The 13039-nt window shown below is 45.7% G+C and overlaps 1 protein-coding gene across 1 annotated transcript in view; it reads left to right on the top strand.

Annotated features, from left to right (window-relative positions):
- NRD1 (nardilysin (N-arginine dibasic convertase)) overlaps positions 1-12309 on the top strand; it is a 28246-nt gene extending 15937 nt beyond the window's left edge. Inside the window, exons 15-31 of the mRNA XM_010137677.1 lie at positions 1097-1201; positions 1460-1583; positions 2121-2207; positions 2805-2924; positions 3620-3671; positions 4717-4867; positions 5913-6040; positions 6376-6538; positions 7746-7777; positions 8080-8218; positions 8639-8686; positions 9053-9105; positions 9717-9800; positions 10998-11088; positions 11392-11508; positions 11733-11822; positions 12093-12309. Of these exons, the coding sequence (XP_010135979.1) occupies positions 1097-1201; positions 1460-1583; positions 2121-2207; positions 2805-2924; positions 3620-3671; positions 4717-4867; positions 5913-6040; positions 6376-6538; positions 7746-7777; positions 8080-8218; positions 8639-8686; positions 9053-9105; positions 9717-9800; positions 10998-11088; positions 11392-11508; positions 11733-11822; positions 12093-12290 (1782 nt within the window). The 3' untranslated portion in view covers positions 12291-12309. The remainder of the gene's footprint in view (positions 1-1096; positions 1202-1459; positions 1584-2120; positions 2208-2804; positions 2925-3619; positions 3672-4716; positions 4868-5912; positions 6041-6375; positions 6539-7745; positions 7778-8079; positions 8219-8638; positions 8687-9052; positions 9106-9716; positions 9801-10997; positions 11089-11391; positions 11509-11732; positions 11823-12092) is intronic.
- The last annotated feature ends 730 nt before the right edge of the window (positions 12310-13039 follow it).

Raw genomic sequence — 13039 nt, 5'->3', positions numbered from 1 at the left:
CAGGAATGACTATCTGTTGCCCTACATACAGTTTTATGATTCTGTCTTTAATCATTGCCAACAGAGGTTGTCCAATTCGAAGTTTGCCTTCTTTATCACAATGAAGCTATTTAGTCCTGGAAGATTCTTACTAGTCTTCTTGTTTCTTTCTAGTACTCACAGCTAGAATTTAACGTTCCCTAAAAATGTTAGTGCTCTAATACATTGTGTATGTCCCAGTATCAAACCAGGTGGGGATAGAAAACACCCAGGTTACCCTGGGTAATACCCACCTTTTTGGCCAGTCGATTTTGAGCGATCTTCTGGGAGATGGAAAGATCTGGTACATGGCCATCCTAAAGAATAATGGGTACAGAGGCATGGTTTTGAGATAAGCGGATATGTGCTCCGAGAGAGGTTTAATGTTTCCTCAGATGTACAGGTCTTAAGAAATTCTTGGTCATGTCTTCCACAATATTTGTAAGACACGGATGTGTTGAATTCTCCTCTTTTCAGGTGAACTGTGGTCTGTATCTGGACCTGTACAGTGTGATGCTGCTGGGTTCAAAAAAAGCCAAACCCAAAACACTCAGCAAGAAGGTATCCACCAGACAGCGTAGACAGTTAAAAGGCAATCTGTGCTTGTGTGTCCAAGTAGGAGAATCTCTTCCTCCTCATGCTGCGCATCATGGCAGAGAACTTAGGAGAGCAGCAGAGTCAGAGATACTTGTGCAGTGGCAGCAGTTCCTCAGTTGCTCTTTCCAGCTTCCAGATCACTTTAAAACTTGAACTGAGCAACTCTGCTTATGTTCCCTGAAGGCAAGCAGTGCATTCGACCGGGTCTCTAACCTAGTAGGTTTCGTGATGGTAGACACGTGCTCAAGGCCATTTCTTCTGTAAGGATGATGTCTGATATTTTTGGATTCTCAGAGGAGTCCTGAGCTTTAGATATGGTTACGAAATGTATTTAGTTTAATAACCAAAACTAAATGCCATAACAAGCAGAGCGTGCAACTTAGGCTTGACATACCTGACCAGTTAAGCCCTTCTCAGAACAGGACATTGACCTATTAGTTTTCTGATTATATGAAAAATAGCTTTATCCATTTGCTTCCAGACAGATCCAGTTGACTACGTGGAAAGCCTTTGTGAGAACATGCAGTTGTTTCAGAAGGAGGATTTTCTGACAGGAGACCAGCTCTTGTTTGAGTACAAGCCTGAGGTAAATACTCTTTGCACACCAATTACACGTTTTGATGTAAGGAAAATACAGGCATACTGTATGCTTGTATATGTGACTACATTATATAGTTAGGCACGATACAGGCATAGGTTTTGTGTTAATTGAATCAGAAAGCAAATCTTGGTTTTTTGTAAGCTTGTTGCATCTTGTTCTTCCTGTGTTCAGACTAAGAAGTCTTTGCCGGGTCAGGCAGAGCCAGAGCTGCGTTTGAACTGAAATCTTGTCTTGAACTTGTAGATCATTGCTGATGCCCTTAACCAGCTCAGTCCTCAGAGAGCCAACCTCGTCTTGCTGTCTGCTGCCAATGAAGGCCAGTGTCATCTAAAGGAGAGGTGGTTTGGAACGCAGTACAGCGTGGAAGGTAAAACAGCAGCAGAAGCTTTGATAATATCCAATTTGTGCATTAGAGATACCAAAGGGGGGAAAACACAAAACAGGACTGCGTGGGCGTAGGGAAATCTCAGTGCTTTACTGACCTCACCATTAGTCAAATACTGTCCTACCTAAAACCTGTTCTTGTTTGTTTGATATCAGTTGATTCCCACTCCCTAGTTTACAGTTGTTTCAGGAGGAAGGGATCCCAGCAAGCCCTCCGCTTGGCTGCCATTCCAGTCCTGAACAGGGAAAAGAACAAAACAGGGGTGGCCAGGACGTGCCGAGAGCTCGTTCCTAATGCAGACAGGCTTGGTTGTCTTTATAATAGGACTGCTTCAGTCCTGCTCCAGGGGAGCTCATGGGAGAGGGTTCAGGAGGAGTTACGATGAACCAGGGAACATAAAGAAACTCCTACAGTACTGCTAATTTTCATGGAGATAGCTAGGAGATGAGATGACTGGCCTTGGAAATAGGACAGTGTTACCTTCCTGTTGAACTAAATGCATGTTATGTTTTTAAATAGATATTGACAAGAACTGGACTGATTTATGGGCCAGTGACTTTGAGTTAAATCAGGATTTACACCTTCCAGAAGAAAACAAATACATAGGTAAGGCACCTGAGCATGAGTGAAATCTTCCCTCAATAATTAATGTGAGAATTCTCTATGGTTTAGAAACAATTTCTGTCTGAACATCGGCCTGGTTTTGCAAATTTAAAAAATAAAAGCTCTGTTCACCTGAATTTCATTTAATATTCTTTTATTTATAAGCTTGAGAACTGAGTTTTTGTAAGGTGTAACCTTAGATCACACAGCCATAACAGAGCAGGCCTCACAAAATCAGTGAGAGCTAACACAGAGCTCCAGACACCCAGCTCCAGACGAATTAAGATTTGCTTAATCCTGCTGGTTTTGAAAGCATCTAAATACCATCTGGCTTTGTTGTCAAAACGAGATGAAAATAAACCCATAACTTGTATCCTGGGGGAATGCACCATTTCTGCACTGCCTCTGAGCCACTATTCTGGTGTGGAGCTGAAAAATAAGTGTTCTTTGCTTCCTGGAAAGCATTATCATAATTAGCATTATCATAATTTAGCAAGCTGGGAGGGGAAAAAATGTATTTTGTTGATAACTTTGAAGACATGCTAGTAGCCTGTGAAACCCACTGACTTCTGGTTTTGTTTTGGTTTCTCTTTTTGTTAGCCACTGACTTTGCTCTGAAAGTTGCTGACTGCCCTGAAACAGAATATCCAGTCAAAATAGTAAGCACACAACAAGGCTGCCTCTGGTACAGGAAGGATGATAAGTTCAAAATCCCAAAAGGTAAAGGCCTGAGGGCTTTCTGAAAAATAGGAGTTCCATGGTTTTTTGCCAGCTGGAATTTATCGGAAGGCAAATAACGCATGATAGAGTTCACTACTCAGACTGTGTGTTTGCTGTCAGCCTTTCCATGGTCCTTTTGATACGTTTATTAGCTGCAGTAAAAGAGGAGCAGGTGAACGAAACTACCTTGCAACACAAAAGCCCTGCTTGATAGCTCAGGTTAAAAAGTGGAATTTCTGTAACATACTGACTTCCGAACGTCTGACTGTGGACAGCTTTGGGCAGGGTACGATGCTGAGACAGGGGCTCGAGAACAGAGGAACACAAAATTAATACAGAAAGAGAAGAGCACAGCCCGGATCCGAGACAGATGTGGAGAATACGCTGCTGCTTTCAAGCAGAATGGCACAATTTGTAGTGTCGGTTAAACAGAGGGTCTTGGTCACGCCATAGGAGTTAGTGTTCTGCAAATCCCAGCTTTGTGCTTTCTAGTATTTGGTATTTTCAAGGGAAGATTTTGGAGTGGAAGAGAGAAGTCTTTTGATGATGAGTTAATGTATACATTCTTATAACTAAGTGACCATTTTCATTAGACTCAAACTGTGACCAAAGAGCAACCTGATGGAAATGTCTGTGACTTTAGAAAGCTGTCAATTTTATTTAATTGCTCATTTTAGTTTCCCTTTCCCCACCAGGTTATGTTCGCTTCCATCTCATCTCTCCGTTGATACAGCAGTCGGCAGAGAAGTGAGGATTGTTGTTTTTCTTATCTTGTGAAGTAACGAAGTTACCACACCTAGTGAAAACTGGAATAGACTAAGGCTTCCTTTCTCATGTCCTTACCCTTTCCTCATGGTTTTACCTGTAGTGAGGCGAGTTACTGTAGCAGACAGGTGCATAGGAGTGTCACGGTGTGGGAGTTTTGGAAAAAATGATGTAATGGCAGCAGCGCGCGTAGCAGACGGGAGTGCTTAGAGAAGGGGGTGGTCCTGAACAGAGCAGTCTAGAGGCGTGTCCTGAACCAGCAGCTTGGGAGCCTCTGGGAGCAGGTGAAGAGACTGTCGGCAGCATTTAGAAACCAGCTGTTGGTTGCACAGCCCTCTGCACGTGCTGCACTTCTGCTGGTCTTAGGCCAGCACTGCCATCTGTAACAAATTTCATAGTGCTTTTATCACAAGCCTGCTGAGACCTGCACAGCTAATACTGGGGGAAGGCCTTTATGGACCTGTTTTCAGTGGGGCTTTGTAAGTCCAAACTTTGAACTGGAATCCAGGCAATAACACAAATCTGAAAGCATGGGCTGTGGTTTCCACGCTGTGTAGCCTGATTTGCTCTAGCTTCTCACTATTTTTTTTATCTTGATTAGATAAATAATCATCTCGTACTCAGATCTTCCGCATAACCAAGTACATCCATCCCCTATTCCTTTACAGTGTAGTAATATCATTTTCTGTGATTATTCAATGTTTTGAGCGTTGGTGTGTTACAATGTGCACTTCTACCTTGAAGAAATCTTAAATCATGTGAAGCTGGAGTCTTACTCATTGCAAAGAAGAGCTGAATGTCAAAATAAGTTTTAAATAGTGTCATGCGCTTTCCGGACAAAGGGAAACTTGCATTCTATTTCTGGGTGGGTTTGAAGATTTGTTTTTGAATCTCATTTTACACAAATATTCATTTCAGTTGGAGAACTTCTTGGGTGTACCATCAAACTCATTGGGTTGGATTTTTAGCTTTCTTCTGTTCCGTCCTCTTTCTTTCTTTTTAACCCTCTGCCCTCTTCTCCATCCAGCATAGTTTTGTTTGATACTTTTGTAAACATCCTTGCCCACAATCTTGGTGAACCAGCTTATGAAGCAGACGTTGCTCAGTTGGAATACAAGCTCGTAGCTGGAGAGCATGGCTTAGTCATTCGAGTGAAAGGATTCAATCATAAACTACCTGTAAGTACTGCTGACCTTCCGCATACTGCTCGGGTGCTGCTGGTCGGGGGTGTGCCTGCGCTCTTGGCAGCTGGAGCCCAGCTGGCTGGAGCTTCGGATGTTTCCATGGGGTATGTTGAACTGGAAAATGTGTGTCTCTCTTCAGACACGGGGTAAAGCCGCAAATGCTTTTTCACGTGTATGAAGATGTAGTTTTATTGACTTACACAAGCTCAAATTACTTACCTTAGGCTGGCTTAAGAGAAATCTTCCTTTGATTAATAACTGCCTCTCCATTAAGACTTTAACAGCTTTTCCTTTAGAACCAGCTGTGAGTCTCCCATGTCCATGTAGCGTGCTGGGGCCTCTCCACCCATAAGCTAAGGCTATTTGCACGCTCTCTGGAGAAGTGTGGCTGGAAAGGGGTTTTGTTTACAGTTTGACTTGGAGATACAGCTTCTGAACATACTCATTTTGGTGCGGTTCTTCTTTGCTGGGTCTCTAAGAGCTTGCCTGCTGAGGACTGGGGGACCCCTGTCCCTGTTCTCCAGACACTGGCTGCCTAAGACGTGGCCAGCGCAGAGAACCACTGAGCTTCCTTAGCCTGTCCTGGCAAGAGCTTGACTGGAGCTTTAACATGACGGCCGGTTGTCTGTCAGACTTACTACCCTGAGGCTCAACAGAAATAGCATGGACTGAACATTCTTTTTTTTAATCATGAACGTTGCTCTGTTGGGATGTCATTGCGCTGGTCAGCTGTGAAAGGCAGAACTGGAGCATCTGTGACAGAAATGCTGGAGTTACAGGTTTGATTCCACAGAACGTGGAAACTATCGATTTGGGATATTGAGTGGATTTCATTCTCTTTCTAAAAATGTCCTTTAGAAGCCGACCGTAACTTGGTACAGAATTGTTTAGTGAAGAACGTGCTTTGGTAACACCGTCTGTCTCTTATGTTGATCGAATAATGATGATTTTTTAAAATCATTGTATAAGATTATGTTTAATTGGTTCTTTTTTTAAAAAAACCAACCACAAAAGTGACTTAAAACTGTTTTCTTTACAGCTTCTATTTCAGCTCATCATTGATTACTTGTCTGACTTCAGCTTTACTCCAGCAGTTTTTGAAATGATAACAGAGCAGCTGAAGAAAACATACTTCAACATCCTCATCAAACCCGAGACTCTGGCCAAGTGAGTTCTGGGGGAGGGCAAAAAGCAGCTGCACAGGAAGTGCTGAGGTTGGGCTGAAGAGCTCGGGCATCGCTGCGCTGTGCTCGTAGAGACTTGTCCAGGGGTTTGCTTATAGCTTAGAGAGCTCAGGCAGCTCTGCACCCAGCGTATCAAACACGGGGGGCGGACGGGACTGCCAGGCAGCAACTGCGAGAGCGGAGGGAGGGCAGGGTCAGCCCGCAGCAGTGCTCCTGGGGACTACCTCGCTATGTCAGCGCGATCCCGAGTCAAAATGAGATCCCTTACATTAAACAGCTCTTGGCAGCCTGTGGTTTTGTTTCCTCCTTGCATTGCAGGGATGTGCGTCTCCTCATCTTAGAACACGGCCGGTGGTCCATGATAGATAAGTACCAGACGCTGATGAACGGCCTTTCCATCGAGTCTCTCTCATCCTTTGTCAAGGCTTTCAAGTCACAGCTCTTTGTCGAGGGTCTCGTACAAGGAAACTTCACGAGCAGAGTAAGTACAGCTTCAGCAGCTGACACACGCACAAGCATGTTCTTAAAACGTGCTTTAACGGGGTTGCCACAGTTCCCGCACTCACCCACCAGCTGACTGCCTCTCCTGGGCTGGCAATCTGGAGGCTCCTTGGTACAGGGCAGCTTCACTCTAACAACTCAGGAGTGCTCGTCTGGATAAGACGCCAGGGAGGCTGTAGTTGCTGGTTTGACCAAGAGTTTCCAGGAATTTGGATTTAAACTAGACAGAGGGAAAAATGAGGTAGAAATAGGCCTGTATCTTGCTTCTCCTGTTGCCACTGTTGTTTGCACTGATGTATTTGAGACATTTCCAAAGTGGTGCCACAGGAGGAGGCTTCCCTCAAAGTACATTTATCTTGGAAATTTGATGGCCTCTGTGGTTTGATCAGACCTCACTGAGATCCAGTCATCTTCCGTCTTGTCGAACACCTGCACTCAAAGACTTCTACCCTGGCGCTAGGTCGCACATAGTCCTGTCAGGCTTTTTCAAACAGGGTTGTAATGGGCTTAGCTCCCTGTATCCAGTGTCCCTGAGTGCCTGTGGGCGGCATGGGAGAGAAACCTGCTCTGATGATTTGTGCCAGGAAGTTTGTCTTTGCTGGTGGTGCTTTTCCTCGAGCTGTTTAAAGCCTCCTAAAGAAAACATGCAAATGTCCTTTGGGAGGTCAGGTTTGTGTAATGTCAGCTGTCCGCTCCTGAGCTGCGGAACAGGAGGAGGTCTGAGAATCTAATGATTTGCCAAGAATCCTTTTGCAAAATGCTTTTATTTTGCAGCCTTTGTGTGGGCTAAGCTCCTTTCACCGTGTGGCACATGCAGCTCCTACATCAGTTTTCCTGCTTCTCTTGCTTCCTCCCATTTCTTCCACTCAAGCCCAAGGGTCTCCTTCCCAGAGCTCCAACTTCATACACAAGAGGGGCCGTATCTCCCTTTGCTGCTGTGGTGGCTGATGCTATTTCTTTGGCTTTTTCATGCTCCTTTTATAATAGTTACCGTGTGTGAAACTGCCTGGAGACTGTTCACCTTGCAGCTTGGTGCAGGGGTGTCCAGAGGGACTTGGGATAAGGAGAGGGGGCAGGGCTGTATGTGGCACGACAGAGCTCGGCTGTGCTTTGCTCAGGCGATGCGGTTGTGAACTGAGGAATAACTGTCTCCTAAATAAATGAATGTTATGCTTTTTTTCTCCTAGGAAGCAAAAGATTTTCTGAATTACGTTGTTCAGTGAGTATCTCTTGGCTCCTGCACCACTTGTTACGCAGAAACTGTAATCAATTTATGATTCTTTTCTGGAGGAAGGGATCGGGGTGGGAGCGGTGCAGAAATTCCCGTCTCCCCTCCTGGGTACAGCACTGCCGGTGTTCACAGGAGGTGACCTTTCCTCGTGGCAGTTTAAGCAGATGTTTTTCTGGTTTGGGGACAGGGAAGATGATGTCAGACAGTGTGTGTAAATGCCTGGGTGTTGTATTGGTTTTGACCAAGATGTGAGCAGGCATTTGACACTTTGCTGTTTGTGCTCCCTTCAGAAAGCTGCAGTTCGCTCCCCTGGCCCAGTCCTGCCCTGTTCAGTTCCAGGTGGTGGATTTGCCAAACAGGCATCTGCTCTGTAAGGTGAAGACTCTCAACAAAGGCGATGCCAACTCAGAAGTGACAGTCTATTACCAGGTAACACATAAGTTTGGTGTGTGCTGGCCTGTTCCTTCTTGTACGTGAGTCACAGCCTTGAGAGCGGACCCTGCGCAGGGGTGTTAGAGTGCACTGAACCCTCACGTGTGCGCACGCCCTTGGCATAAGAGGCTAAACCCAGGTGGGCTTTGCAGTGTCTGTGGTTCCCTGAAAGTGGCATCTTCCCCTCCCTGCCCGTGACAGTAGCCTTGGTGATTCCCTGGTGTCCTCACCACTGATCTCCCCTCTCTTCTGAAGGCCATGGTGAGGCCCCTGCAGAAAACAAGGAACTCTCCAGCTGTCCCTGCTGCGAGTTGTAATGTAGCTGCAGTCCAGGCTGAGGCGTGTACCACAGGTGTTGCCTTGCTCTGTAGTGTTTAACTCCACAAAATCAGCCTAAATTCTTCATTTTCTTTCTAGTCTGGTGCCAGGAACCTACGGGAATATACCCTTATGGAGCTGCTTGTGGTAAGTTAGTGTTTGAGTCCCCTCTAACTAACTCATCACCCTGTCTTCCCTGAGAACTGTACTTGGGGCTAAGGTGAGGCCATGGGGCTGACCGGTGCACAGGGGACAGGATACATCTGTGGCTCACTCTGATGAGACGGGCAAGTGTTTGGGACAGGATCCCCCAGGTGCTGCAGTGACGGGCAGTGTGGAGGGCTGCTCTCTTAGCTACCGACCCAGACGACCGAGACCTCTTAATCCAGCGGGTGTAGCTGGAAGTGCAGCACTTCAGTTGTTTCCACGTTACAATCACGTTCCTGTGCGGAGCCGGAGGAGTGGCTGCAGAGGAGCATCGCTTCTGCTGTAACGCATTTTGCTCCGTTTCAGATGCACATGGAAGAGCCTTGCTTTGACTTCCTGAGAACCAAGCAGACCCTGGGGTGAGTTTGCTGTGGAGGACGGCTCCTATGCACCTGCTTTTGCTGTCCCTAGTGTTTTCACTCTGGGAACCCTTTGCACACAGTGACTAATTCCTGCGTTACAGTAACGGAAACAGCAGCGTGAACACATCAGCCCCAGAGCAGCCGCCGGTGCAGGCTGCAGCCACGTTGCTTTTGAGTCCTGTAAGAATTCATCTCTTAGCAGTGTGTTAACTTGGACTTACTCAGCATCAAGTTGTTCCTTCCTCTTCCTAAATGAGCTCCCCACTCCTCAGGGCTGTTTTCACAGCGGCTCTGTGGTGCGTAACAGCCTCCCCCGGAGGCACCCCCTACCTCGGGAAACTGGAACAGGCTCTTCACAGCTCTAGGTCTCTCGCTGTCTGAATTAGTTTGCAGGAACACAAACACAAATACTCTGCCAAGCCTAAACGGATTTCCTAAAAATGGGAAAACACTGAAGTGTGGGAAATAAGACTATTGAGAATTTAGTATCTGAGACTCTTTGTTCTAAAGAACCAACACTGTTTTAACTTGCAGCATGTCCTGTAAATGACAATTTAATTGTGGGTGTGGAATGACTTTACTGTTCCTTTTTATTTTTTTTCCCTCAGCTACCACGTGTACCCTACCTGCAGGAACACTTCTGGCATTCTTGGCTTCTCGGTCACAGTAACAACCCAGGCAACTAAATACAAGTAAGTGCTCTGTGGTTACCCTTTGTCACCGCCTGTTTGTGACGACCTCTCGGCAGAGGCTCCAGAGCAGGGGCTGGCTGGTGCAGACCAGCTCTGCTCGAGGAGGTGTCGCGTGGGTCTGCGCTGTCCAGCGGACCGCAAGTGTATTGAGGCACTGAACAGCTGAGCCCCACGGGGTATAGCGAGGTGTCAAACTAACACAGTGACCACGTTTACATGCTGTATTTTGTGTGAGTGGTGTATTTACACAGCATCCAGCTGAAGAATTACCACCGAGAGAGTTTCACTTAATCCGCTTGATCAGTTGATCAGGTCACAACTGACTTCAGTTTGCTTTTGCGGGAACTTCTTGCACTTGCTCCAGTTCAGGAGTTCTCACCTGTTTCAGACCATGGAGGGTTGTTTTTATTCTGTGAGCCCAAAGGGAATGTCACAAGAGTTGTCCTGGCCTCAGCTTGTGACACTGCTGACAGCTGCAACATAGTGACTGAAAAACAAACACCACCTAAATAAAGCGATAGCCTTAAGAGTCTTAACACTGCAGCAGGCCTGACTTGAAAGGGAAAAGTAATCCAAAGAGCAAGTAAGTGTCACAGTGCCCTTCTGAAGACGCTCTGCCCCAGGAGCTCAGTCTGGCACCCAGTAGATCCGGTATAAGCTGTTCTTCTGGCTTACTTTGGGCAGACAGAACAATAGTACGGTTTTGTTCAAAGCTGGGGATACCCAGAGGTATTTGACGTGCTGAAGTTGAAGCGGTTTATGAAATACAATCCTGTGAAAGTTTCCTTTGAGCACAGAGCACTGCTGCCTCAAACCTTTACATCGGGATGATGCTTCCATTACTGAGGCTGGTGTCATCTGTGAAGGTTCTAATGTTTCAGAAACCTCACAATCCATCACATTATTTTTCTTTCTTGTTTTGTCTTAATCCAGTAGGAGGTAACTATTGCTGTGCAGGGCTCAGGACTGCAGGTGGGGTTCCTCGTGCACAACCGGTGCCCTGAAGTCCCTGTGTTTGAGCAATGCTAAAAATCAGAGGGCTGGTTCTATTCCCCGATACCGGGGTGACAGGAAAGGTGGTGTTCAGGGACAGGCAGCCTCTCCCAACCACTCCCTCATCATCTGGGGGCTGTTCTGCTATTTTATCCTGCAGTGTTGGGTTTTTCTGCCTGACTTAATTATTTATTTCTCTTTTAGTTCTGAATTGGTTGATGAGAAAATAGAGGAATTTCTTTCTTGTTTTGAAGAGAAAATCAAGCATTTACCAGAAGATGCTTTTAGCACCCAGGTAAAACTTAATCTGGAAAAGCTCTTCCTTGAACTGCTAAATGACACCTGAATGGGAGGATTTGATTATACTTATCATCTAGCATATTTCTGATGGGTTCTTTTCTGGACAAAGAACTCACTTTTAAATTTTGCCCCTTACTCTGCTCTGCAGTCTTGCCCTAAACATCTGCAGTTAGGTTTGACAGCATGAACTACCTTGTCAATGGAATTTGTGTTTTCTTTCCACTTCAGTGACTGTGACAGTAAATGAAGGGAGGTTTAACCCTTTTAAAATCAATTATTTTGTCTTTTTCAACTACAGGTCACAGCTTTGATAAAACTTAAAGAATGTGAAGATTCCCATCTTGGAGAAGAAGTAGACAGGAACTGGAATGAAGTTGTGACGCAGCAGTATCTCTTTGACAGGCTTGCCCGGGAGGTGGGTGGTCCCTCCTGGCTATTAAGTGATGCCAGATGGAACATTCACTCACACATCACCTTTTGCAGTGGTTTTAACTGGTGGTGCTCTGAGTGTAAAGCTACAGGCTATTTTAAAAGGGTTCTTTTGTCTAATGAGATATAGTTTGTAGAGAAACGTCTTTTGTTTTTAAAATGACTTGAGTCACTGCTGTGCTACTTCAACCTCATTCCTGTGGGTTTCAGATTGAAGCTCTGAAGTCTTTAACAAAATCAGACCTGGTCACCTGGTTCCAAGATCACAGAAGCAACAAGAGGAAAATGCTCAGCGTACACGTGAGTGTTTGTCAGCTCTGTGTTGCCAACTTCTGAAATGTCAAACTTTGATCTCTCAAACTCAGAGCCCAGTCAGGGTGTGGCAGAGGAGCGCTGTGATCTGTCTTCATGTGGTGGTTATCCACACTGCTGTTCAGGTTCTCAGTACTTCTCGTTACTCTGGCCATCTGAATTGCATTTAAGACTCTATTTATGGTGAACATGAGATGAGATACCATGCAAATTAGAGATGCTTACAGCCACATTTCTTTTGTGGTAATTTTTTTCCAGGTGGTTGGCTATGGGAAACATGAAGGGGACTCAGAGGTTACAGCTGTCTCAGAAGCACAGAATTCTTCATCTGGTGAAATACCTCATCTTGTTTTCTTGCCTCCATCTTCTTTGATGACTAATGTTACTTCCATCAAGGACATCAAAGCTTACACATCAACTCTGACTGTTCTCCCTTACCATAAAATATTAAAATAAAAATGACATCTTGCCCTGCTGCAATGTGTAATACAGGTGCTTTCTGCAACCTCAACCTTACAAACCTATGTTTATTAAAACAGGGCTGTAGTGGTAGCTGGAATGAAAGTGTCCATTCACAGCATGAAGCAGCTGTCCTTAAGGTGCCAGCCAACCCTTCCCATTAATCTAAGTTCATTAAGAATAGGCGCAGCCTTCATTTCCAGCCAGAGCACAGGGAAAGTTCCTCCCCCACCAGAAAGATGCTGCGTTCTCCTCCAGCTGGCCAAAGGGGTGGGCTCTACCTTTTTGTTCAGACTGTCCTGTGCATCATTCCTGCAGTGTGGTGGCTCAACAGCAGTTACAGCTCCAGAGAAAAAATACTCCACAGTTCTCCTCGAGCAGTTAGAGTGGATGGGAGGGGGGGGAAAAAAACCCCTGAGGCTTCAGTCTGACGCGGCTGCCTTTAGATTTTCTGTATGTGCAACAGAGGCAAAATAGAGATTAAATCAAATAAAAGCTAGAATTAACTGGGGGGGAGAAGAGCAGTTTGTTACACAGAGCTACTTCCTTGACTGACCAGTATTCAACTGCAAGCAAAAGCACCAAAATGCTGAGATCCCTCAAGTGCAGGTGGGCTTCTCTGCTGAAGCAAGGCTGGGTGCAGATTCCAGAAATACACTGCTCCAGGTGCTGCAAATTGTGCTCCTTTTGCTACTTCATTCATGACTTCAAAAAGCAGCTTCAGCTGCAAGGATTCCCCGGGGGGG

The sequence above is a fragment of the Buceros rhinoceros genome, unplaced genomic scaffold (assembly GCF_000710305.1).
Source record: "Buceros rhinoceros silvestris isolate BGI_N320 unplaced genomic scaffold, ASM71030v1 scaffold22196, whole genome shotgun sequence".
Classification (NCBI taxonomy): Eukaryota; Metazoa; Chordata; class Aves; order Bucerotiformes; family Bucerotidae; genus Buceros; species Buceros rhinoceros.
This window is presented reverse-complemented; position numbering and strand designations above follow the sequence as displayed.